This window comes from Seriola aureovittata, chromosome 22 (genome assembly GCF_021018895.1).
Source record: "Seriola aureovittata isolate HTS-2021-v1 ecotype China chromosome 22, ASM2101889v1, whole genome shotgun sequence".
NCBI lineage: Eukaryota > Metazoa > Chordata > Actinopteri > Carangiformes > Carangidae > Seriola > Seriola aureovittata.
The window spans coordinates 7217893-7244761 of NC_079385.1; the positions used below are offsets into that span (position 1 = coordinate 7217893).

At 39.9% G+C, this 26869-nt stretch overlaps 2 protein-coding genes across 4 annotated transcripts; both read right to left on the bottom strand.

The window, feature by feature from the left end:
- Positions 1 to 52: 52 nt before the first annotated feature.
- On the bottom strand, positions 53 to 10850 carry LOC130163865 (solute carrier organic anion transporter family member 1C1-like). Of its 2 annotated transcripts, none has more exons than XM_056368301.1 (16): positions 10717 to 10850; positions 10414 to 10537; positions 9327 to 9488; positions 8403 to 8544; positions 8133 to 8265; positions 7918 to 8045; positions 5930 to 6076; positions 5635 to 5733; positions 4409 to 4642; positions 4129 to 4293; positions 3210 to 3405; positions 2864 to 3029; positions 2402 to 2586; positions 2130 to 2194; positions 1797 to 1914; positions 53 to 1635 (listed from the first exon to the last, which is right to left on the bottom strand). In XM_056368301.1, the coding sequence occupies exons 3-16, from the start codon at positions 9426 to 9428 to the stop codon at positions 1074 to 1076; spliced, it is 2442 nt and encodes an 813-aa protein (XP_056224276.1). In that variant the 5' UTR covers positions 9429 to 9488; positions 10414 to 10537; positions 10717 to 10850; the 3' UTR covers positions 53 to 1073. The 2 variants fall into 2 exon arrangements, with proteins under 2 accessions (XP_056224276.1, XP_056224277.1); XM_056368302.1 differs by having other exon boundaries at positions 1498 to 1635; positions 1735 to 1914.
- Positions 10851 to 13132: 2282 nt separating this feature from the next.
- LOC130163766 (solute carrier organic anion transporter family member 1C1-like) lies at positions 13133 to 26769 on the bottom strand. 2 transcript variants are annotated; one of them, XR_008826520.1, is made up of 16 exons: positions 26545 to 26769; positions 26120 to 26226; positions 24017 to 24158; positions 23187 to 23319; positions 21926 to 22050; positions 21626 to 21772; positions 21318 to 21416; positions 20131 to 20391; positions 19153 to 19317; positions 17700 to 17895; positions 17412 to 17577; positions 16585 to 16769; positions 16355 to 16419; positions 16156 to 16273; positions 13998 to 15305; positions 13133 to 13566 (listed from the first exon to the last, which is right to left on the bottom strand). XR_008826520.1 is itself a non-coding variant. In XM_056368131.1 (15 exons), the coding sequence occupies exons 2-15, from the start codon at positions 26168 to 26170 to the stop codon at positions 15092 to 15094; spliced, it is 2067 nt and encodes a 688-aa protein (XP_056224106.1). In that variant the 5' UTR covers positions 26171 to 26226; positions 26545 to 26769; the 3' UTR covers positions 13133 to 15091. The 2 variants fall into 2 exon arrangements, 1 of the variants encoding a protein (XP_056224106.1); XM_056368131.1 differs by having other exon boundaries at positions 13133 to 15305.
- Between the last annotated feature and the right edge of the window lie 100 nt (positions 26770 to 26869).

Genomic DNA, 26869 nt, shown 5'->3' on the forward strand with positions numbered 1-26869 from the left:
TACAGTAACAGTACTGGTTGAAAGAAAGCATTCAAATAGAGAGAAATGAAAGTAATCTTTGATATTGTATACATAATGTCAATTTTAATACCATCTCCAAACTAGACAAACAACCTTTTACCAAAACTTAAAGCTGCTAAAATCAATATTTTTTTATGTCAACAAAGGAGCGAAAGCTCCACCTTTCACATTACAGCATGTGTGATGTGAAAGGTTTCAAACCCACAGAGAATTATCACCTAACTCTGCAGTTACTGTCCATTCTACAGAGCTTTATATCATCTTTTATATAATTGTTCTGGTCTTACAACTGTACTGTTTTGGTTCACTCTCACAGCTCTAATCAGTGTCTTTTCAAAGGCAGCTGCTTTCAGCAAAAAAAAATAAACAAACAATAAAACTGTACACTACTTGTCCAACAGCAGAAAAACAAAGTTAACAACTAGCTGGTGAACATAGTGCAGGATTTAGCAGCTAAAGGACTAGATATTTTCTTCAGGTTTGTTGGGGATTAAATCTCAGGAGCTAAAAGGAGAGTGAATATTTGACTTGTGATCATCAGGTGCCAAGAAACACGACTCCAAATGAATGCTAATGCTGCTCTGTGTCTGCTCAAGGTTTAAATAAGCCACTCTTAGTTAGCATGTTTGCCCCTCAACTTTATAAGGTGAGAATATTGCAGGATTGTATTTGCATCTTGTTGCGCTGCCCCCAAGTGGCCAAAAAACTGAATTACTGCAGGTTTAAATAACACATTTGAAAATTCTGTTCTCAATTTGCACTTTTAGCACATAAGCCACTTGCAAGGAAGAGACCAAACAGAAACTTTGTTGCGTCCATAGCATGAGTCAGTATTTTTGAATTGTGGAAAATGTCTCTTCATGACTAAGTGATAGGTATAAGATGTAACAGCTCTATCCTGTAATAAAAGAAGAAAAAGAAAATACTGTTACAGAATAGAGCACGCCATAGTCCAGAGGAAGAAGCAATCCCTCCCGACAATCCAAGCAAATGCAACTTTTGGCCAAACATTTCTACAGCAGTCCCGTGAGGCCTTGTTTGACATGAACACCTCAGTTTTGTTGGCCGTCAGTTTCTTTGCTGTGATGTGTTTCCTCCTCTAGCTCGTTCTGAGGGTCCGGCTTCTCTTTATCCACCTGCACGTTCGACTCCGTGCAGACTTCATCTTTCCTCTCCTCCTCCTCCTCCTCCTCCTCTGGCGTCAGCTTGTGCAGCTCTGACGTTGCTCCATCAGCAGGAGGTGGAGAGAGCTCAACAGTGATCTGTGTCAGGGAACCGGACTGTTGCTTCTCTTGTGTGTTACTTGTGGAGATGAGTTTGCCATCTTCAGCGGGCTGCTCTCTTTTACAAACCTCCCTTCCCTCCTCCAGTTCTGTCGCAGTCCTTACCTGAACATTTGGGGCATGAGGCACTTTGGGAGTTTTAGGAGCGCTGGGCTGGTCCTTAGTGGGGTTCGATGGGGCCTTAAGCTCGATTTCCTTTGAAGCTTTCGGTTGCTGTGACGCTGTTTCCCGCTCTGGCTTTCGAAACTGTTTTCTGAGGAGAACGATGACGGCAATGATGAAGAAATAGGAGGAACCGCTGAGACAGGTGATCAGACCCAGGAAAATGATCCTGAAAATAGAGACAAAAGATGAACAGAGGGCAATAAAGGGCAGAAATCTTTATTGTTATGGTGACTTAAGTGGTGGAAATAGTAATAATACCACACACCTTTGAGCAAAAGTCATATTAGCAATCACGTTCTATTTCCACATTTGTAGTCCGTGGTGTACCTGTACATTTCAGAGTCATAAATGCGACATGCGCCCCTGCCCCCACACTTCTTGATCGACCACTTCAGGCAAGTTGAATCAATCAGGGCCCCAAAATACACTGGTGCAGGAATTCCACCTACAGACAAAGTATCACCCAGATGTGTACTGTTACAACACTGAAGTACAGACAAATATTGTGTTCCTCAAACACATACCAAACTAATACAAAACTTTGCACTCACAAAAGAATAAAGGTGACAGAGGCAGTACTGACACTGAAAACCAAAATAAATCCACAGATTAAAACCAAAGAATTGCACTTTTCATGCAACTGAGCGTAGTGAGGCTCACCAAGAGTCCTGGTTACCAAGGCCTGCATACCCAGCGCCAGCGATTTGAGCTCTGGTGAGATGCACCTGCGATTACACAACAACACAAGGTCACTTATATCGATCAATATATAGAAAACTATTTTTTCCCTTCGACAATAAGAGTCTTTAATATGCATTGAATTTGTTATGTCACTGTAATCCCATCAAAACAATGATCCATGTGATCACTGAGGCTGAAATTATAAGAAAAATATTTCAAACTGTCATCATTTCCCTCTCAGGTGCACAGACCGTATGATGACCATGTATCCAGGTGTGGCTCCCAGAGAGTTGATGAAGGAGCTGAGGACAGATACAGCCATGTAGGAGGTGAAACTGCGGCTGCAGTCCTTGGCATGGGGACACTGGCCCAGCTTCACTGATGTGCTGCTGCCCGCTGGGTAGGAGGCAGACACGCAGCTGCAGTTGTGAAAGACCTGGTAAAAAAAAAAGGACAAACAATAAAATGCAATGTAGTGGGAGGACACTACAAAATCACTTCAGTAAAGTACCATCCAGCAATATACCTTATACCATAATTTGGATAACACTAGAAGAGTTGTTTTCCCTTTCACTGATTTCTTACACTTTGCAGAAAGAAGATAAAATAAGAATAACTGATGTGCCCAGTCATTAAATTGAAGTCTTTACTGGAATGTAGTAAATAAAGTAAAGTAAAACCCCTAAATACTCAGTTCTTGTGTGTGGCCTTACTGTGTTCTTGCCGTATCCGCTGGAACTGAGGCAGCCAGCCATACACGGAGAGATGTAGGTGATGCCGCTGTCTGAGCACACAGGGTCCCACTCCTCTGCCGAACATGAGCAGTCTCTGTTACACTCTGAGAAGAGCATTTCACTTTCGTATGATGTACTCGGCGTCCTGCAGGCCGAAGATCATTTATATTTTATATTAGAATAATAAAAAGGGTTGACAGTAAAGAACAATTGAAGAAAATATAAATGCACATTTATTTTGAAGCTCGAAGATTCATGTGTTACATTATTTTTGTTTGTTAAAGCTGTAGTCATCTCCATATACCCCTCATGTCTCAGCACTCACCCATTGTATGAAATGGTGAGGCCAGCCACGGGAATGTTGTCACACTTGGTGCCAAACTGTAGCAGCAGGAGGAGGTATGCCATGAAGGATGTGGCAAAGGAGAGCTGAGCTCCTGACACCACGCTCAGTTTGTACCTCTTCATCAGCAGCCCTCCCAGGAAGATCCCCACTGCCACCGCTGGCAGGTTCAACACACCTAGAAGAAAAACTCACAGGGGTCTGGACACTGGGAGGCTGTTTGTATGTGAGTGTATGAGGTCTGACAGCGTCATGAGCCATCAGGCACGGCCGACTCAAGTTCTGACTGATGACTTTTGACCTTTATAACTTCATCAAAGAGATGGTTTTTGGTACTTAAAACCACAAATATCTTTTTTTATGGATATCAATGAATAAAACACTGGAAAATGTAAAACATGGGACTTTTAAAATGAGCCGTCATGGGATGTAACTTTGTGAAATCACAACTCTACAGTCACTGTCACAGATTTGGTAAATATATACAGTATATGTGTAACATATGGGACCTTTAAATACAATCAGACATTTAGCCTTGAGTGAATTAATGAGTTCTTGGCTCTCCATTGAGAAGTGTTCACCCTTTCTTAACATGCCTAAACACATTTTTGATTGGTTTGAGTCCTGATCCACTGTACACAGTAACCAATAGGAAGTCACTGTATTAGCATGCACATGAATATTTACTATAATCAAACTTGTGTGATGTCTTTGAGTTTTTGATTCCCAAGCTGGAGAATCCATAGCTTCTAAGATTACAAAGAATTACAAGTGGTAAATCCACCATAATTTTCACTGTAATATCAGTAATTAAGCAAACACCCAAAACCATGTATGATTGTGCAGTATACCTCAAAGTGTGAGAAGAGGACAGTTGGAACAACACATACATTTTTCTCACCTATAAGGAAGTTGGCTCTGGATGCAGACTGTCCAAACTGTTGTTCCATGTATTTGGCTTTGAAGGTGAACAGGCCGATGAAGGAGTTGAACTTCAGGACGCTGCCACACAGGAGCAAGAAATAGGCAGGAGTTCCCAACAGGCGCTTCAGCGAGGGAAGAAACCCTGTAAACAGACATCCAGTAAAAATACAAGCAAAGTAAAAAAAAATCTGTTCTAAAACTGAGCAGGAAATGTGTCAACAGTGTTCTGTCATGAAGAGGAAGACTCTCTACTGCACCTTTTGCGATTTCAGTAAACTTGAGGTTGTGGTTGTTGTTGAGGGCATCATCTGTCCCATCCAGGGTCTCCTGTACTAGTGTTGGTTTGCCCTCATCTCCCCCCTGCTTGGGCAGTGAGCGGGGCAGGAACCAGAACGGGATGCTGGAGATGAGCAGGAGAGCAGAGGACACCAGGAAGCCCATCCACCAGGCTCCCACCCAGCGGGCATCTTTAGGAGTGATGGTCACACTTTCTGCAAGAAAAAGAAAAGTTTTCAAGTGAGTGCAGGAGGAAGCCCCATATGTGTGTATGTGTTGTAATTTCAATCTGCCACTTCAGTAACCATATTGGACACCAGACATTTATTTGGGAAAGAGTAATTTCGTCTTAATTAGTAGGGATGGGACACTGTCTGGTAGCCACACTGCGCATTTAAGGTGGATTGATTGAGCTTGTGTGACACCTAAATTACCAATTTTACCTTATCTACCCATGAGAGTCAGGACAGTTCCTCACAAGGACACTCAGGGAGGTGTGTGTAACCTGTTCTTACAAGTGTGCAGCCAATGTTTATGGTAGTATGTCAGACCTTTGCGCAATAAGCAGTAGGCTTGGTCTAAATGAGGCTGAACCAAAGCTCCAGCCAGAGTCACCATGTCTCTTCTGTCAAAAACACTTTTGAGGCAAAAAGCATTCTTTGGGTTCCAAACCAGTACACCAACGTTGAATATAAAACCACTGAACTACCCTCTTTGTTACTGTCGCTACACTTGTCAAGCTTTCCGTTCTTGAATAGAGCATACTGGCTTACACCAATAATGGTGGCACATTTACCGCTATGAATCTTTAGTCATTTTTGTAACTAGGCCTTCTTTTCAGTGTCCCGAAGGCTTCTCCTTTAAAGCTGACGACTGTCGGTCAGCTAGCTAGCTAATCAATCTTATGTTAGCTTTTACAGCTAACCAGAAGTCCTGACGTCACGAAACCAAGCTCGCAATGAATTAGGCACCTGTGCTGCTATGCTAGAAGGTTTTTTTTTTTTTTTTTATAGGAACTGTAGTTATTTCTGTGCTCACACAGTAAATGTTATTTTACTTTGTTAAAATCACAAAGTTTCAATTTCTTACAACGACATCCACTACAGCAGTTGCTGCTGAAATAAATGTTAAATGAGATCAGTTTACAGAAGAAAAAAGCTAGACCTCGCCTCTCTTTCATCTCACCTAACAAACACTTTATACTCACCCATATCAACATATCCAATGTCAACATATAGTTTGGCACAATAGGAGCCCAGGAGGAAACCAAACATGGGGCCCAGGAGAGTAATGGTCTGGAGACATGCTGCCAATCACAAAACAATCAGATTAACATTTGGTACAATGTGGTCTAGAAAATACCTTTACCTTTGTCTGATAGCGACTTTTTATATCATTAATGTGTCATTTTTAAGGAATGAACAGTTTGTTGAGGGAATATTGTACAGGTCAGACCCTTTCATAAGCCCACAGGAAACCCCTAATAAGCAATAAGGTCTTACCTATGTAGAACGGTGAGTTTTCAGCTTTAGCAAAGTCATCGATGTAGGCGATGCCCAGAGGTGTGACTGGTGTCTCTCCAATCCCCCGCAGAGCGTTCCCCAGGAACACGTAGATCCACATATTGGAACCAGACTCTTTCACACAAGCTGCATAGTGACATATACACTAAGGATTCATGATATTTCTTCTGTTACACAGATCTAGTAAATTACGATTGTTATGGTCATTTAATCAACAACAATGTTTAATCTAAAAACGGTCACATACCAACAGGTAAATCTTCTATCATCACATAAGCTTTTATATTATACATGTAGTTGTTTCAAACAGCCACTTCAGTGTGTGTGGACTGCATTATTCACAGATTCATATGGAAATTCTGCATCTAAATAAAAAAAAATTGTTGCATGTTTATCTAAAGGTTTAATTAAAAAAAAGAAAACTAAATCAAACTTAGAGAACCACTTTCTTTATTCCCCTCATGTGTCCTTCAGAAAGAGGAAATGATGCCGGCTACCTTAAACCAGAGGTATGAATACAGTTTGGTGTTGATTCAAAATCGTTTTAAGAGGACGTGGTTTTAAGATTAAATACCCCCGAATTGGATGCAACTTCCATATTGTATTTCTTTTTAAATGCATCTCATCTGAATGGCTGAACAGGATCTATACGTTGCATTCTGTGGGTGCATGAGATGTTGTAAGCTTGTATTTGTTTTGCATGTTGGCAACTTTGGTTTAAGGACGTTAAGAATGTGAACCTTAGGTAGGCTGCTGACCTTCGGGGGAGCAGGATACCAAGGAGTCCGTCACACATCTAAGTTTCATGGTTATATTGGTGTTTAGGAGTTTATCTACATCCTTGTAGAGATTCAGTGATGCATTCACTTCCAGGAGGATATAAGAAATAAAAGTGAAACAGTAAGATAAAGGTCTTGAGGTTAACAGACTATAGTTACCATGCCCAGATCAAGTTAAGATATAAGCAGCTCAAGTTCTGTCATTCAGTGAGAGACTTGGTGTACCCAGCACCAGATCTTCCGTGCACGAATAAACCAGCCAAACTGAAGTGTTAACTTGTGGGTCTGATTTGTACACTTTTCCATCTCTCAGTCACAAGAAGTCATCTTTGCAGATTTGTGAGAATAAGAATTAATTATGGCTCAGCAGCAGAAAGGCTGAAGTACAATTTCAACTGAAGCTCATCTCAGGGAAGAACAATTAATGGGAGCAAAACAGTTCTGAACAGATGTGCATCCAAGTTGGATTTATTACCATATATATTAGAGATGTCTGCTTTCGCTGTAAGACCTGATGATAACACATATTCACATATTATTCTCCCTTTCTCTTTCTCTTTTCCAAATGAGCTCTTGTTGGCTTGCTCTGCAGACTGATCACTAGCGCTGTTGACGTGAGGCCGTGAATACGCTGAATTCTGGAAGTTTTGACTTCTCAGCCACCCAGGGAGAGTTGCTTTGCGGTTGTTACGTTCAACGGTTCTAGTTGTCGAGCAGTATGTACACTGCACAGGAGGTGAACGGCTTTGAATGTCACACCAGGATCAGTGCATTCCAGGGATGGTTTAAACAAAGCCTGTTGTTAAGGGTTTTAACCAGGACTCTTTGTATGTATGTCCCTGTTGACTAGAGGGAAAGTCAGGGGATAACCAAAGTAAATAATCCATCCTCTGGGGACCATGAATGTCGGCACAAAATTTCACAGTAATCTATCCGATAGTACTTGAGACAGACCAAAGTGGTCGACCGACCAACATTGCTATTGAGAAATGCCTTCAAGACTACAAACTGATTGTGTTAGCTGAAGTCGCGCCAAATGGCACAGAAATAAGTGTGTGAGAGTATTTTCTTGCATTAAAATACTGCTTATTGCAGAGTTAAGATGTAAATAATTAAACAGCAATTAGAATTAATGGAAATCATGATGAAGGCCTTCACTTTATCCCAACATTTAGCCCACAGTCTTACCTTTGTTGTCCTCTAAAGAAGGCTCTATCTGAATTTCTGGTACTTCCAGTGTTTTCAGAGGGTCCACACAGGCAGCGATGTTCATGCTGTCATTCTGGAAAACCTGAATGATCGTGTCATACTTATAGCTGTGAAAAAACAGCGGTGCCACAATTAGACAATTGGATTTTTTTTTTCAGCATTATTGTTTGAGTCGAGTGTTTGTTTAAGTGTACCGTCCCATGAAGAAGTGGGTCAAGCCAGTGAGAAAGGCCCCCACCGCCATGAGGAAACAGCCAACGGCGATGAGCCTGGGCCGATGCAGCTTTGCACCAAAATGGCTGACCACAGCAAGGAATAACAAGTTGCCTACCTCCAAAAAGGTGACCCAAAAAGAACGGGAGAAAAAAAAAACATTTAGAAAATCATCAGCTACAGAGTTAAACTGAAAAAAAGGAGGTGGAGAACAAAAGTGAGCAAAGATTAGAGTTAGAGTTACATGGTACCCATCTCAAAACTGCCATCTATGAGTCCAATGTGGGTGCTGGAGAGGTCGAAACGTCTCTCAATCTGAGTGATGGAGCTCTTCATGTAGGTTCCTGTCAGGGCCTTGGAGAAATAGGCGAAGGAGAGCGCCACAATAAACAACTAGAAAACAAAGAGGAAGGAGAAATATTAGCATACTGTCACCTGAATACTACACTATAAATCTACTATGCACTATACAAGGTATGATTTTACTTCAAAGCTCTGACTGTGGGTACAGATGTTATTACATTGCAGCCTCCACTGCTTGACTGCTGTGTGTGTTGGCACCCTGGAGGTTCTTTATAACTAAATTCATTCCCATCAGGGATTATTGCAGTTCTCCTGCAGGTTTTTCTATGTACAGTTTGATGTATTACATTGTATGGCTTTAATTCATAAGCACATAATATACAGTATATCTTGGCTTGATTATGACTACTTTTTGGGAAAGCATATCTCTACAAATTGCCCCCAAAACAGATGTGAGTCTCATATTTTAAGCAAATACACATCCATCATCTTTACCAGCTCAGCCTGCAGGGTCAAAGGGGGCGCTGGCGCCTATCAATCCCACATTGGTGAGAAGTAGGCAGGTTTTCAGTCTAACATAAGGCCGACACATATACACAGTATACACAGTAGTATGGGTCATTTAGAATCACAGATTAACCTAGAAACTAAAACCTCCATAACCGAACGCAAGCAGGGTCAAAGTTTGAACCCAGGACCTTCTTGCCGCCAGGAGTGAGTGCTCACAACTGCACCACCATGCTGCCTTTTAGGCTTTTAACTGATGGGTTCATCAAGTGCCATTTACAATTCAGAATGAATTTCAGCCAGTGAGGAAAAACAGATCCACATAACCAGCAGAGAAGTGTTGACTATACAGGTGGCATTAGTACTTTGAGAGTGGAGATGCCAGCACGTCTGCTTGTCTTTTGGTCCGCGGCACACAGAGCCTGCTGGCTGGTCATCTTGCCCCCGTCCTCTGCTGCTTCTTCCATCCTGCTGTTCCCTCAGTGTTTGTGTGCAGGTGTATCTACAGGTACCAGCCCCCCAGGGCACTGTGAGCAGGCATAAACAATACAGTATGTAGTCAAAAGAGTTTTGAGTTACTTGTACTTTCTTTTTTTATTTCCATTTTACACTACCATATACTTCTACCTCAGCACAGCTAGAGTTACTTGTTACTTTTTAGATAAAGATATTACAGTACAAAACATATGATGAATATACGTAAACATGGTTAGAAATTAAAATACCTAGCACCACCTTGACCAACTATTATATAAGCACATAATTATTCATTAATATGATATTTAACACTATAACAGTAATGATTAATTTAACTTTTGAATCTTTCAATGCAGGAATTTTATTTGTAATGTAGTGTTTTTTACAGTGTGCTATACTTTTACTTCAATAAAGGTTGTGAATGCTTCCTCCAGCTCTGACAATATTAGAAGCCAGATGTTTAACAAGGGCAGGTCAGGCTGATTTAAAGAAAAGGAAAATGTGTTTTTAATCATCTTTAATTCTATCATGTGTTTATGATTAAAAATATTCCCAAGGAACAACAGCTTATATCTTCAATAGTGAAGGTGAGGTGATGTCAACACACTTAAACCTTTCACATCATATGTGGCATCAAACTATTTTTATTTTTTTGAAAATATATTAATAATTATATTTTTATGTGAATTGGCAGTTATTTGATTAATGATTAACTTCTAACAGACATCACTGCTAAGCAATATTTACAATCATCACCATCCTTAATACAACCCTGGTAAAGTATCACAGCCTTAACCTCAGATTTTCAGTAATGATTAAAAATGAGAAAAACATTATGATGCATTGACTTGTTTTTCTTGGAACCATTCAGTCATTGAAAACACTTTTCCTCAAGTGCAAAGCCAATCCTGTCAGTTCAGACTCTCATGTGTGTGAAGTGAGTGAAAACAGAGGAGCTACAGAACCAGACATCACCTCTGTAAACTCCACCAGCGCCCTCTCTTCAGTCCTCTCAGCTCAGGAAACGTGACGAGCTTCAGGTTGAGTCCATATCAGAGAGAAAAACCGGCTTCCAATGACAGCTCTGTTTTCATTTGTCCTGGGTTGGAGGCAGCAACAGAAAGACATTTTCACCTCCTAATTACAACTATCCGCATCAGGTTTAGCCTGGTTAATACTCCCCGCCAAACCCAGTGGCATACATCATGTAAACAAGAGATTTGGCCTAGATAGAAAAATCTATTGCAAAACAACTACTGAGGAAGTTTAATAAAATACCTAGTGCATCTCCAGGCCGAGGGGGCTGGAGTCTCCCCTCTCCTCTTCTGCTCCTCTTTTAGCGGGAGACAGACCTGTTCTCCCCACGCTCCTTTTCTCCTGTGCGAGGGCAGAGCTGTTACTTGGAACCAGCGGGACAAAAGGCCTCGCACATTTTTATTCCACACACATGCCAGCCAGAAGGGGGACAGCAACAAGAGAGCAGGGGGGAGGGCTGAGGGGCTGAGGGGGAGACAGATTAGTAACTCTAAACTAGGCCCTTTGGATTTTTTTTTTTTCTTTCTCACAAGGTAAAATAGCAGGTGCTTGTTGCTGTTACACAGGATTAAGACAGAGCTTTTTATGTTTGTGTAGAAAGTAACTAGTCAGTGTCATGAATGTCCACACTGCCTTTCATGCATCAGCTGACTGGATAGCTTTGATGAAGACCTACATAATGCTATGTTCTCCCCCCCCACTCCCCTCTCTAGCTTTCCGTTTGCCCCTCTCTCAACCCCACCAGTCAAAGCAGACGGCCGCCCACCATGAGCCAGGTTCTGTCCAACACTTCTACCTGTTCAAAGGGAGGAATTTTTTCTTGCCACTGTCACCGAGTGCCTGCTCATGATGGAATGTTGTGTTTCTGTAAATTATAATATTAATCTAATATAAAAAAGTGCCCCGGGATAACTTCTGATGATGAGGATTTGGAGCTGTATAAATAAAACTAGCCTTGATTTGACCTCAAAGGTGGAACAGTGTGTTTCGCCTAAACGTGTCAGGTAATGCTCTTTTAGTCCAGTAACCTGTGGGGCGTTCAGGGAGCCGGGCAGCAGGTCACACAATCAGCTTTGGCCCCTCACAAATTCCAAGGATTAAGATTTAGAGTTGTCACATTCCTGCACAGCAACAGTGAAGGAGGTGTTTACCACTTTCACTCTCTGAAAAATTATACTCAGCTCCTGAATTGTCGGTGCATTGTACATGCCTGTTGTCACTGTATCTAGTTTCAGGTACATCTAGACAGGAATGCAGGTTTTTACTATCACTATTTTTTGTGACTTCAAGCAAATTGATTTTTTTAAACTCTACAATATAAATGTTCTAATTGAGACTGACTTTAGTTTGTAAAAAAAATAAAAACAGTGAGGTGCTCTTAGTGGCCTTGCTGTGGCCGTGCAGCAGATATTTTTGTTGTATAGAGAACAACCTAGTGGTGAAACCAGACATTGTGCTTCCTCGCAGGTTCATTCACACAAGACATTTGATTAAATTGCAAGTGAATTACTAAAATCATAAATGCAGTTAGGATATTATATAATTTCCATTCAAAGCATAAAATAGGAAAGTTGCTAATTAAAATCTTACCTAGGCTGCACTAAAGCAAAGCTCAATTTGTGTCATAAAACTAATAAAGAGGACTACCAATCATAAAATATCATTATCACTGGTCATAACAATAATAATGCATTATATAATATGGTGAAGGTAAATGAACCAATCACTTTTGAAAAGAAAGAGAAAACCTATTCAGTGAAGCACAAAGTAAACACAGTCGAGCCAAAGTTTGATCAGACCAGTTTATGTAATCTTCTATAACCTTGAACTCAAAGCAGCAAACATTATACCCACTTAATATCAGCACGTTAGCACTGTAATTGTGACAATGTTAGCATGTTGACTTTAGCAATTAGGTTAAAACACCACTGTACCTACATACATCCTCCAAGTGCTGTTAGCATGGCTAAAGACTCTTGTTTGTAATTGTTTAGGCTAATGTAGGTTCTCTAAATGGTTTTTACAAAACTTGGCTGCAGCAGAAACATATTGTCACCTTTAATCCAATGTAGCAAAGTTATGGAGAAACATTCACTTGGAGTCATGTAGTCAACTTGGCTTTTGATTTAATTCACGAGGGAAATATCCATCTCTTAAGTGTTTTAATGCTCTACTACGTTCACCTGCTAGCTAGTCAGTAACTTTACTGGGAACATAGTGTCCCGTGGGTTTTTGGGGCTTTTTTGCTGACCTACTTCGGCCAAACATGACGCCATGAGAGTAGTGAGAGTGAACCACAACAGTAAAAGTTGCAGGCAAGAAAACCAAAACAGTAGCTGAAAGATGATAAAAAAATTTAAAAAAAAGCACTGTTAGCTTTGGTTTAGTTGAGGGTAACTATAGAGTGAGGTGATATTTCTCTGACTCAGCATTACATGATACCTTTTTATAAGTAGTTATGTGATCTATTTTCAGTATTAAAATCTTGCTTATAGCTGTTTTAAGAGGACGATAGCAGCATAGAGGGACAAACGTAGCATAAGGAAAAGAGTAAGGACAGCTATAAAGTTAAGCAGGAGAGACAACATGATAACAGGCGTATTGGAGCATTAGCAGAACATGTTAAAAAAAGAAAATTAATATAAACAATGTATAAATATATTGTGAAAGTTTGTCTTTAATGCTTACAGATATACTTCAAGGACAATCAACAAAATTGTAAAAAAGGAAGAAATAGTGATAAAATATATGGACACAACGCAAACATATCTAAATCAATGTATAAATCTGTATTATTAACAATAATTATATATATCAAATCAACAACTACAGTGTATAACAGAGTAAAACATGATAGTCAAGTCTGAGTTACACTCCACTCGCTCACAGTCCACTGTGCAAGCTACAGTGGACTTTTCCAGACAAACACTGGTGAGTCTGAGGATTATGTGAATGTTCATGACCTTTAGGGTTTGCGTGAAGTGATGTGATGTAACAACAAGTGTGTCAAATGTCAGAGAGGTGAGCTATCCTGACATAAAATGTTGCTGCGAACAGTAAGAATAATGTTATCAGCCTGACATAAAATAAAACCTTTTTATAGATTTACTGACCCTCATCCTGCTTCACTTTCCCTGACCCTTGTGTCTGAAATAAAACGGAACTCAAATATGTATCCAAGGCTCCAAGGGCAGATGATATCACGATAGTCACATTTTTAAAAGAAACTAAGATCCCTTTTATTTTATAAGACAATGTTCGTGAGGTTGAGCCACAAGTACAAGTACAATAAACACTATTTAATACATTAAATCTAATGTGATCTTCAGAACCTCACCGTGAAAAGAATTTTTTTGTTTTGTCGGTTTTTGAACAGATTAAACAAACTAGCCAGGCTAGCTGTTTCAAATCTTTGTGCGATGCTAAGCTAACGGTTAGCCACCTTCTCATGTTTTTAATCTCTCATCCACCTCCTGGTTTAAAGGAAATACGAATAAAAATACAAAACATTTTTCTTAGGTTACTCATTTGACTCTACCCCATGGCAAACACCTTGGAGCCACAAACTACCAAGGAAAAAGGTTCTGCCTGTGTCCGTCTGGGTCACAGACAGAGCAAAACATGGTACAGTCAAGTCTGTGTCTTTCACCCGGACACAGGCACACTGTCAGGTATTACTCCTCTGGCCAACCTACTGTAATAAAGTATTACTTTGACTTTCTGAGAACACTTGTGTTGCCTTCATGAACTGGATCAGCCTGCAGGAATCACAGACTTCACTGACAGTGACTCTGCAAATCTGAAGCACATGCTGTAACTGGCAAAAGCAAAGCAAAGCACTGCACTTCTTCAGGTACCATCTACAGTATCTCATCTTGAAGTAAAGGGGCTATTTCTTGCAACAATAATAGTAACCAATATGTCTATATTCATATATCATCCTCGTGTATTTGAGTTGATTCATTTTCTCATCTTGTCTATACTTTACACTACTTTTTTAAATTTTTATAACCTATTACACTCTCTCTCCATACCTTAACCATCCTCAGTGTCTTCATCATAACACACTTCATTGAGGACAATGAGGATAGCTGTATTATCTCACAAACTCTCACCTATAACTGAAAAAAGTGAAAGAAAACATTGTCAATAACTGAAAACAACACTTAAGTTGTCTTGTACAAGAATTTGAAACTATATACTGTACATATATTGTATACGTGTTTGCCAGACTGTCACTGCACCATCACTCTGAATGTAAAGCTGTAGGGTGAGACATTACAATCATTTCCTGACCTAATGCTATTCAAGTATAAATAGTGAACACAAGCCAAACGTTCTCCAAATATCTGACATATTCTCACATCTGAATCTGGGCTGATCTGTTGCTTTATCAGGACCTTTGACCTTTGAAGTGAACAAAAAAGAAACTGACAATTTCGGAACAATATCTGTGTTAAAAAACAAGAGGTATACTGCTTGAAGACCAAAGAGCATTGACACTGTACCATTACCACATTTGGTCCAGTATGGGTGCAGCACAGTAGTCAGGCAATGAAAAATGGTGTATGTGTCATTTCACCTGCATTATACAATAGTGTTTCCCTCCAAAAACACCTTAGATTGTGCTCTCCCTGTCCACGTCTTCTTTGTTTTTGGCAATGCTGATGTTGGCATGTCCATTGACCGCTCCGTTATTCTCTAGTTCATTTTCTTTGGCCTGATTCCTCAGCGCTAACTTCTTCTGTCTCTTGACAATTTTGAGGTAGAGACCTCCCCACAGCATGTTGGACAGGAAGTAGAGTCCAGTAATCAGCCCCATGAATGTCATTCTGGAAGTACAGTATATTGGAGCAGGTTAGGTGAAACATTTACTCTATGTGCAGAAAGTGTATTAGAATATAGGCTATGTTCATGTCTAAATTTACTTTGAACTGCTGCACAAAGTCCTCAACATTTCTGTCACTCATGTGGTTGTTAAACATGTACATAATTTAATATTTTCATAGTTATCAATGTAAAACTCAAATTACCGCCTCACGGTTGTATGCCTCTGCCACTCAGACTAGTTTCAGATTACATGCCTGTTTATCCAGAGTCATACAAAATATGAACCATTCATGTGAAATTCTGTCATAACTGCTGTGTGAAGTCTTGAGTTATGGCTAAAAAGTGTTTTGCGAGGTTACACTAACCTTGACCTTTGACCTTTGACCACCAAAATCTAATCAGTTCAACCTTGATTCCAAGTGAACGTTTCTACCAAATTTGAAGAAATGCCCTCGAGGCGTTATGGAGACATGGCGTTCACAAGGCCAAAACCACGTTTTGTATGGTGAGCATGACCGTGACCTTTGAGCTTTGCCCACCAAAATCTAATCAGTCTATCCTTATGAATTAGTTCCGTCAAGGCGTTACTGAGATATCGTGTCCAAAAGAATGGGACGTACGTACGGACGGACTGATATCCGAAAACAAAATGCCTCCAGCTCTGACTGTTGCTGGCATGGAGGCATAAAACCAAATCAGACTGCAATAAAATAATATAGTTCCATTAGATGTGTTGACGTAATTTGATTTTCAACTTTTAGAGACACTTTTTGAATCTAAATATCCTGCTTAAATGTTTTAATTAGACATGCTGTGGAGTACTACAAGTAGGCTAGACTTGTTTCACTGTACCTAAAGGCATCAGCGTCATAGAGTCTACACGCTCCTCGGCCTCCACACTGCTTGGTGCCCCACTTCAAACAGGTCCGGTCAATGAGTGCCCCAAAATAAATAGGCGGAGGTATCCCACCTGAAAACAAACACAGTCACATGTGTAAATAGTGTCAGTGGTCTCATTAGAGGCCTGGTCTGTCTGTAGTCCAGTACTCACCCAGAGTTCTTACTATCAGCGTCTGCATACCCAGAGCCAGTGACTTCAGGTCCTGCTGTATGGACCTGAACATGGATCAGAAGATATCGTATTAGATGTTAATATGAGCATAAGATGCAATATTACACTATAGTAGCTTCTTGAAACTAAGCCACCATGAAAACCAGAGATTAACTCTTTGAACAAATGTAAGTGGAGCCAGTGTTTTTAGTAGTTTTAGTGTTTCTGACCTGAGCAGTACAATGTATCCTGGCGTGCCCCCGCAGGCAGAAATGAAGGAGCCCACTACGGATAAAGCCATGTAGATTTTAAATATGCGTTCACAGTCACTCTTCCTGGGGCACTGCCCCAGCACTGCAGACATGTTCATGCCTGGAGTCATCATATCCCCAATGCAAGTGCAGTTATGAAACACCTAAAGAGCCAGAGGAGAAAAAATGTGAAAATCAAGACTTTGGTTTCTAAAATTAAAGTGCTCATTTTCCATTTAGGTTTGTCTGATATGGGTTCATGAGTAAATTCATGCTTCCAAATGGACAAAACTTGTTGATTTTAATGATCCCATTGCCTTTTTTCAGCATGTTATGAGTTCAATCTAACGGTTTGATGTTGTGGGTGGGGCAATGAACGGTCTGTAGGAGATGTGAGTGGGACTTTATCAGTGTCAGTGCTCTGACTCTGCTTGTTTCACAGGTTAATGCTTGAAGATGTAGTTTTCTAAATGTAGCAGAGAGTGTGCTTAAATTTGTAACTGTCAATCAAAGGTGGGCTGACGACCATATGCTTTACAAAAATATAACCAGACATCAAGTATAAACATGTCCTCGGTCTGGTTACATTGCATTCTGGTCTTTGAAAGTACTGTTAGTGCAGAAAGGGGTATCTGTGCTCTCTGTCCTTTTTCCCTCTCTTTTTCCACTATGATTACTCAGTGTCATTGACAAGTAAAGCTGTCAAACGTATCTGTCTTGTAACTGTGACCACGTTATCTACATCTTGGCCAATTTAATCTACCAGCTTTATTGTCTCCGTCAGGGCCCGCCAGCTGCTGCCTCACCGTTTCCTTGCCGATACCGGTGGAGGTCTGACAGCCAGCCAGGCAGGGCGAGGCGTATGTCATGCCGTTGTAGGCGCACACCGGGTCCCAGTGCTTCATTGAGCAGGAGCAGCCCATATTGCACTGTGACACCAAAGTCTGCTGGTTGTAGGACACCTGACGAGCTCTGGTGCACACATCAACAGATATCAAATCAGACATAGTGATAGGAATCTTTGCAATGCACAAACACCTTCAGTGACCTTTACATAGTATCTAAGTAAAAAGGATGGTTTGCATGCCACTCACCCCTGATATGAGACGGTGAGACCGGCCACATCTGCATTTTCACAGTGGATGAAGACCTGAATGGAAAGCAAACAAAAGGACCCGAGAGAGGCAGCGATCGACACCCTGGCGGCTCCGACGACGCCCAGCTTGAAACGTTTCAACACAAAACCACCGGTGATGATGCCCAAAGCCACAGCTGGCAGGTTCAGTATACCTGGAGGAATGGGTGGATCAATACGCTGGAATTATTTTGACATTATTATTTTGGTCACACTTTTTGGCCAAACTGTAATAAAAATGTTATTTACACTGGGTAGCACATAAGCATAGGAGCTGTTGGAGAGCAGAAATACAAAGGAGACTGACAGGAAAAGTTGGAACCTAAGCTAAAATAACATATCTTCAAAGAAATCCATTATATTGTGCCACAATTCCCCAGACGTACTCCCACAGTCCTTTCAGATGGAACTGAGGTGCACCATCAGCACCACCTGTCATATTCCAAATGCGAAGTTATTTAACACTATTTTTCCCCATACAATTGAAATGTCAATGACAAGGTCAGTTTGATCTAGTTTGAATTCATACTGTTACCAGCTGGAAAAGCAAAAGCTAGATGTTTCAGCAATTTATCAATTTATTGGTTAGTTGCAATACTTACATTGTACAACTATTTTAGCAAGTTTTATCAAACCGTTTTAACTGTTTAATCATTACTTTTAACTAACTCTTGTTGATATTTTTTCATTCCTTTTAGCTTACTATTTTAACCATTGATCCAACACTTTTATCAATACATTTTAACTATTGATCCTTTAGCCATTTTAACCTTTAGCCATCTTGTTTAGCAGTTTTCCATTACTTCTTCCTACCATTACATCTATTTCAAATATAAATATTACACTAACTTAACTCTTCAACCATTTATCCAATACTATTTTATTATTTAACTATTTTAACAATTACAAAATTATGTTATTTGAATAGTTCATTGATTGCTTTTCAGCAAACTATTTAGAATTCTCTGCTCACTTGTTAACTCAGTTTGTGGATTTAAAAAAAAATATTTTGTTGTTGTCTTCGTTTGTTTGTTTGTTTGTTTGTATGTTTGTTTGATGGTTGATTGGTTGGTTGTTTTTCAAATTAGTTGATCACCTACATAATCTTCCCATGTACCTCTTGGAACTGCAGAAATACCCCAGGGAGTACAAGTAATCCTGGTTGGGAGGTAGAACTAGAACAATAACCCTGGTATCACGCCATGCAGGTAAACAGTCATAAAAAGTTAATCATAGCTCAAGGTGCTACTTTACAGACACACACAAACAAAAGGACAGCCCACAGTGGGCTACTTAGTGCTCACATTCAAGTTAACTTTATCTCTCACAATCACACTTCCTTCCTTCTTCAACAACATCATTGTTTCAGTTGCTTTTGGCAACAAAGTGCAGTACACTCAGGGGCTCAGTACCTATGAGGAAAATGGCCTTGGAGGCTGATTGACCGTAAATTTGCTCCAAGAACTTTGGCTTGAAGGTGATCATTCCAATGAAGCCGTTGACGGCCACCAGGTAGGTGAGGATCATCAGTGAGAAGATGCTGTTTTTGAAGAGTCGTCTCAGAGACGGGATGAAATCTGGTGAAAGGCAGAAACACAAAGAGAGATTATGGCTCAACAGCTTTACTGACATACACAATGGCTTCCTTATAATGAGCGAATGTAAAAATAAACAGTCAAACTCATTAACTAATTTAGTATCCTCAGGTCTTTGCTGACAAAATAGCAGCAGTTTCAATAACATTACTGTATATTTGAGATGGTAATATTAATAAACTTTTCAATTTCATATACCTATAGTATATCTATAGACATTGACAAGGCAAATGTTTACACACATAGATTCAATAAGAAATGCTTATGCCCATTTATGTTTACATTTATTACACGTCTCTAGTTTAACTGCTGGACATGTTCATGTCGTCCACCTACCTCATATTTTTTGTATTGCTAAATTTCTGTCATTTTTGTTTGTTATAAACTTCTTTTAGTTATGTTTTGCTGGAAGCGAACATTTTGTTATTATGCAATGTTGTGTAATGAACTATGGCATGAGTGGGCCTCTGCTTAGGTAACTGTTTCCACATGTTTCTCTCTCCTGATATGTCATTCACCTCTTTTCCAGATCGCATGTTGGTAAGTTCAGGAATCAGTGTTACTGGTCTTGGCTCAGGTTTTTCTGGGGTATACCGAGTTAATGATTACACGTTTTCACTCTAAAACCTGTCTGACACATTTCTTGGTGTTTAAAGTCCCAGAGTAGGTGAAGCCCTTTTGAGTATTTTAACAAGTAGTTGAATTGTGGACATTGATCTTCAGAGTAAGCTTGATGCTAAATTTCTGTGATTAACTGTGGTGCATGAAATAATAATGCAACAGGCTGCGTGGTACCTTTAGCCAGTTGCTTGAACGTGACTGGCCCCTCTTTCTCCTCGTGGTCCTGGTTTTCCTCTGGGAGGAAGTTCTCCTGCTCTGCCACTGTGGTGAGTTCTGTGCTCTTACTCTGGCTCTGCTCTTGTCCCTGCTTGGGCAGGGACTTAGGCAGGAACCAGAATGGGATACTGGACAGCAGGATCACAGTGCCAGTTGCTATGAAGCCCAACCACCAGGCCCCCACCCAGCGGGAGTCCCTATGGTTAATGGTGATAGTGTCTGTGAGAAGGAGAAAGGTGAAGACAACAGGTTTTGAAGGGGATAGTTTTTAGCAAGATGGGAGCATTCAGTCCACTTGCTTGGGGAGTGTCATAAACTCTAATCCATGCAGTAAATACTGAAATACTCCAACTATGTCAACAAGATGAGACGTTGGGAAATTCTGTGGACTCTGGAAGACCTGCAATCACTCAATGACAAACTGTTTTGCTCTTTAACTACAACCTTTTCCTTGAAGGTTCAAAGGGAGGAATGGTTAACTGTTCTGCAGAAGGGCACTTTGATGGCAGATTTTAACAGAAGGGAGATTGTGTTGCTCATATCAACCAGGTGTTGCCTCTGTAAAAAATAGGTCTGTACACTGCCAATTTATCAGTATAATTATTATCAATCAAGGATAACACTTGTATGAAATGAACATGTAAACCTTACTGGTGCAAAGTGGGATTTTTACTCAAAATTAACCAAAGTACAGTTTAGTATGAGTGATGTGCAGTGTTGCAGTGCCACGTTAAAGGCACTATTAATGTGGCTATCGCTACATAGCCAGCATTAGCATTAACAGTTGATTACTTACCAGTCTAGAAGAAACATTGTGACTTCAGCATTAAATTTTATTCCTTTACTCGCCCAGATATGTCTCCAGGGGTCTTCTCTTGTTTCGCTTCTATTTCTATCACTTCTTTTCCTCTACTGAAGTTGGCATGTTAACCAGCTAGCCCTGCCTCATCACTTTCTGATACCAAGTCACTGTAGCGTCCAGTCTGCCCTGAAGAAGTAGTGCTGCTCAGACGGCGTGTTATAACCTGCAACAGTGGCTGAAGCTCTTACCAACAGTGATAAGTAAACTGCTGCTAATGCTAACGTTGGCCATGTAGCAATAGCAAAACTTACAAATAGCTCCTTTAAGACATTTGGTACGTTACCTAAATCCACAGATCCAATGTCCACATAGATCTTGGCAAGGAAGGACCCAAGCATGAACCCAAACATAGGTCCTAGGATCCCCACTGTATGGATACAAGCTGGCAAATGTAGAAACAGAAAGAACGGTTACATATTCGAGTGCTGTGACATTAATCGAGCCGTACAAATGGTAAAAATTAAAGATCAAAGTGATCTGAGATGGAGGATAATGTAGTTAAGCTCCAAAGCAGCATTAAGTAACCGAAGCAGGAGGAAAGCGTGAAACACGCCATAAAAACCAGAGACCGCCGGCTGTAAACTGACTGACCCAAATAGAAAGGAGTGTTCTCCTCTCTGGAGAAATCATCCAGGTAGGACACTCCCAGAGGCATGATGGGAGTCTCTCCAATCCCACGCAGCATGTTGCCCAGGAATACATAGATCCACATGGACGAGCCAGTCGCCTTTTCACAAGCTAAAAGGGGGAAATAGACTTAGAATGTGAACTTCTGCTCCTCTAAATGTATTGATTTGATATTATATTTAATATGGACAACAGGCTGCCTACAGTGACAGAAGTGGTTTTCAAACCTGAGGGATCTTAGGTTTGAATTGATTTGCTATTTACCTGTTATAGCCTCTAAATCAGGTGTCTCCTCTGCGTCAGTCATGCTGTGGTTGGAGAGACAGGGCAGGATGCTCTCAGTGCTGTTGACGTCTTTGCTGTGAGACACACTCGTCTCGTATTTATACCTGGAAAACATCACAAATTATTACAGGACTCTCCTGTCCAAAATTACACAGCTATGTCCTCTCTAAAAATTGCCAAGTATCTACCACACTAAAGAAGCTTTCAACTAATTTTAAAGCATCATTGTTTATACTGTATCTCGCATGTTACAAATGCCCATTGTTATAGACTACATATTTATGTCATGGAGGCAGAAAAACATAGATGTAGTATAGTTTTAGAAAATGTTTAAAAAAGGGGCCAGTGTTGGGTTTCCCATCCTCCAGCCCTCGACCGACGCCAGATAATTCAAATGTGGATTACAGGGCAGAGACTAGCTGGAGTTTAGCTGGGCTGAGCAAGTGGCATGACCTATGTCAATCCAGGAAAACATGCCACCAAATGTAAGTGTCTAAGTAAAGTGCTAATGTCTTTTTAACATCAACTTTCAAAATGACCTGCAAGATACACTTCCATGGCTGACTATCAAACGGGCAAATGACCCAGAAGCCGAGGTTTACTGTGTATCAGATGGTTTAGGGGAATTTAATGAAGCTTGTTCAGGAATTTGTTCCACAAAAGGACAATAACAACTAAAGTGGGGCCTGCATTACGTCTGGCCCTGCCTTCTAGAGGAGCTTTATGTCAAATTTTAGTTTTATTTTAATTTACATTGCTTTCATATGGGACATTTGCCTAAATTAAGTTCTGTTAAATCAAATTACCTTTGACACATAAAAACCCTGAGGCCTGGTTGTATTATGCCAGCCTCTGGTAGGGGGTTTAATTTGGGTCATTGGGCATATAAACTGAAGCATATACAAACTGGGTAGGGGGCTCAAATTGGGCCCTAATCTTTGCCCCGGGGCCCCAAACAGATTAATCCTGCAGTGTACACATTAGAACAATTAGCCACAGTTTTAATGATATTTTATACCTCTTCTTTTACTTGTATTTTGCAAGGGGGAAATTCAGTTTAATATAACGTTCACAGAATTAATTGTTATTTGATTCAGGCCACTGAGGTTCAGTTCAATATTAAAACTTCTATAACTGTATTACTCCAATTATAATTGATGCAGGATATACCTTAACAAGGCCACAGTGTAAGATAAGAAAAAGTTGAGTATTGATAATACAAAGAAAACTGTGTACTAACGGTCCCTGGAAGAAGTGAGGCAGGGCTATGAGGAAAGACCCAGCAGCCATGATCAAGCAGCCAATACCAATCAGCCTGGGACGATGGAGCTTTGCACCAAAGTAGCTCACAAAGGCTATTACCAAGAGGTTTCCTGGGAAGCAGAAAGATGAAAAATGACTGAATGAATGAATTAATGAATTGTTGCAAGTGGAGCTATGTTCAAAGGTAACACAACCTGCCAACCACCACTTCTAAAAACTGGTGTTTTTGTGAGAAATGATAAAACGAGTAACCCTTTGTAACTAACGGCTACATGTAGTATGATACAGAAATGGCTGTATCTCAAAAACTACAAGGAATTATATCAAATTGTTGGTGCCACTGGATTCAATTCAATTTCAATAATGTGTAAATCTGATATTTAATATGTCAAATGAATGTTAAAATTATTTTTGTGTTTTTTTTCTTTGTGTGTATAAAAGAAAATCAACTTTGTCTAACAATTAAGGCATGAAAAAACATATTGATTTTGTCATGTGTAGCCATGTGTTTCAACAGTTTCAACAGCAAATCTTGTGTTTCCACTTCCAACAGAAAAAAAACTGTGGGGCTTTTTCTTAACATACTAAATATAGTTAGTCGTGGTGGGCAGATTTCATTACCTCCAGCCAACTGCTTCTGTCTTTATGCTAAGCTAACCATTTTATGGTAGCTTGATATTTAGCTACCATGCAGACATAAAAGTGGTATAGGTCCAAGTGCAAGAAAGCAAGTAAGCGCATGTCCCCAAATCAAGTTAATTCTTTTAATAGGGAGGATTGGATCCAATATCCAAAAACTTCACATACCCATTTCAAAGCTGCCATCTATGACCCCAATGAGGGAGCTGGGGATGTCAAAGCGCCTCTCGATCTGGGTGATGGAGCTCTTCATGTAGGCCCCACCAAAGGCTTTGGAAAAATATACAAATGCCAGAGAGGCCAGGAAGAGCTGGAAAACACAAACAAGAAGTTTTTGGCTGAAGCCATTCTTCAGAGAAACAGGTTCGGTTAGGGGATGTTGATTTGATTAGGCGTGTTGGCTCTCCTCAAAGGTTTTTGAGTTAGAGGATTAAGCTTCTTTTTTTTTTTTCCTTTTTTTTTCTTGCACTTCCAGTAATGCAATAAAAGGTTTTTGGATGAGGCCTTTTTTCTCAACAAAGCTAAAAGGATGTAATTGCACCTTGCACAGGGAAAGTGTGAATGACCATATTATCACACAGACTCCCATGATAGAGTAGGCTCACACACACAACACTTAACATTTAAAGACCTACAGTACTTCACACCAGCCTTCAACGTTGATTTGATTACATTAATTTACATTAGATTACAGCTTTTTTAAAGATTTGAATAAGAACAGAGTAGTTACTCATTTACTAAATCCCTCCCTTGATCAGCGACTGTCCAATCACAGCCTAGCATGCTGCATCCTGCTTTTGACTTGAGTGGCACATCTGCCACCGTTATCTTTGTAAACTGCATATGTTCCTGTCAGGAATGGAAAGCTTGACAAGCATATTCATTTTAATTAAAAACTATTATGAAAAAACTAATGAGTAAAATATTAACCTACTACACAAAAATACAATTTTACATTAGCAACACATAGATGTTTCAATCTTATCTTCATTTCCACATCCTGTTTGTGAAGGACAAAGAAAGACATATATCTTATCACACCTTGTAATGAATAAAAAAAATTCTAGTACTTTTTTGGAGTTTGTTTGCTTTACCAGTACAAATCCTACTTGTGTGCAGCCTTCAAATTGTTCCAAAGACAGTTAAAGATTAAAGGGATTCACACTGGGCTGCAGGTCACAGACGATTCTGTGAATACTCTTAGATAACTGCACCCACTTGTCTAACAGCTCCACAGGTGACATTAAAGCTCCTCTAGAGTTCAACTTGTTTCTACTTTTTAACAAGAAGAGAGGTTTCGTACTTTCCTGTAACATTTTGCAAGAAATCAAAATCGTCAAACCAATATTACTTGCTAAGTAGAGCTGATAATGCCCCACTTTCTAGTATGGTTAGTCTGTTATCAGCAAACATCCTGACAAAGTGAACCAATAAACACAGCTCTTACATTGTATGTACACAGGTCACTGCAACCATACCACTATTCCCATTGCATGAGGAAGCAAACCCACTTTTCATGGACTGAATGTCTCATTTGGTGTCAAAGCCTCAATAGTTTTATCTGGTCAAGAGAACAATTTGTTAAGCAAGAATGATATAGGTACTTAAAGTTGTAGTTAGTTAGTTTGTTAGTGTTATTGCGTGACTTTCCGTGGTGGAAGAAGTTTTCAGATCAAGTGAAAGTCAGTTAAGTGAAAGTACCGAAGAATAACACAAACTAACTAACTGATCAAGGCAGCGATATTCCAGCAAGTCCGGTGATCTGCAAGGTAAAATTACTGTTTTTGTCAATGGAGTCTGGTAGTGATGTAACAGTTGCCTCTGGTTAAACAAAAATGATCTTTCTCTAACAAAAAAGGTCTATCTCTCTAGGAATCCAATTAATAATGTTGCCACTTATAATAATAATAATAATAATAATAATAATAATAATAATAATATAAACATATCAATCATTTACACCCAAAATCATGGGAAAATAAGCCCAAAGTTCAAAAGTCATGAAGTTATCCCTTAATGCTTTACCTTTTTACAGCCCAATTAGGGTAAGCATTTGTAGGACACAGATAATACTGACATAAAAATGCCATACCAAGACAAATGTGTAGAGGTAATGTGAAAGAAACACATTTGACTTGGCTTTTGGATGTTTGGCTAAGACTAAGTCATGCCATGGTCACAACACAGTCATTAAGACTTGGATATGTATGGAGCAATAAGTGATATTCTCAAACATTTAAATACTGGGAAAAATAAAAACATTTGACCAACCTTGAGCTTGGAGCAGCAAGCTTCACGTGGTTTTTTGGACTCTACACTCATGATGCTGCTGTGTGCTTGACAGATGCAAAGACGCAGAAAACACAGCACCGAAGGACCTGCAAACGGACACCAAGATTATGAGTTTGGGGAAAATTACGTTCAATTCAACTGATTCAAATTTGCAAAACTGAAAAAAACTAATGTCTTATTACCAATCTACTAGATTTACTCTTAAATGAGGTTACTGGATATGCATAAAGACTCAAATCTCAGTGTAGCACTGTAAATAATAACAAAATGTAGTCCCCAGCTTTCTTTTAGGCAAAATATACCAGTAATTTACACTACAGCACCAGTAAATACTAAAAAGTTTCATCTTAAATAAGAACTTTGTGTAGAATTAGAAGAGTTCAAAAACCAGTAAAAGTAATTACCTGAGAGGCAGCGGTGGTCCTACGATGGATGGGAGGGATGTGGTAAAGTAGCTGAGGGCTTGTTGTACCTGGCAGGACTTTGTGCTTAAAGCAAGCGCCTTATCACAAACAAACTACAACATCACCTGTAATCAGTAACCCATCTACTCGTGCACTTGTTGATCATGTCAATAAAAAACCCTGAAACCCCTCCAGTCCTCACACACACATGCACACACACACACACACACACACACACACACACACACACACAGTCACAAACCCAAACGTGACTGAACTGGTTGGGTAAGGTCCAGTAGGATGCATGTCTGACCAGCACCGGAAG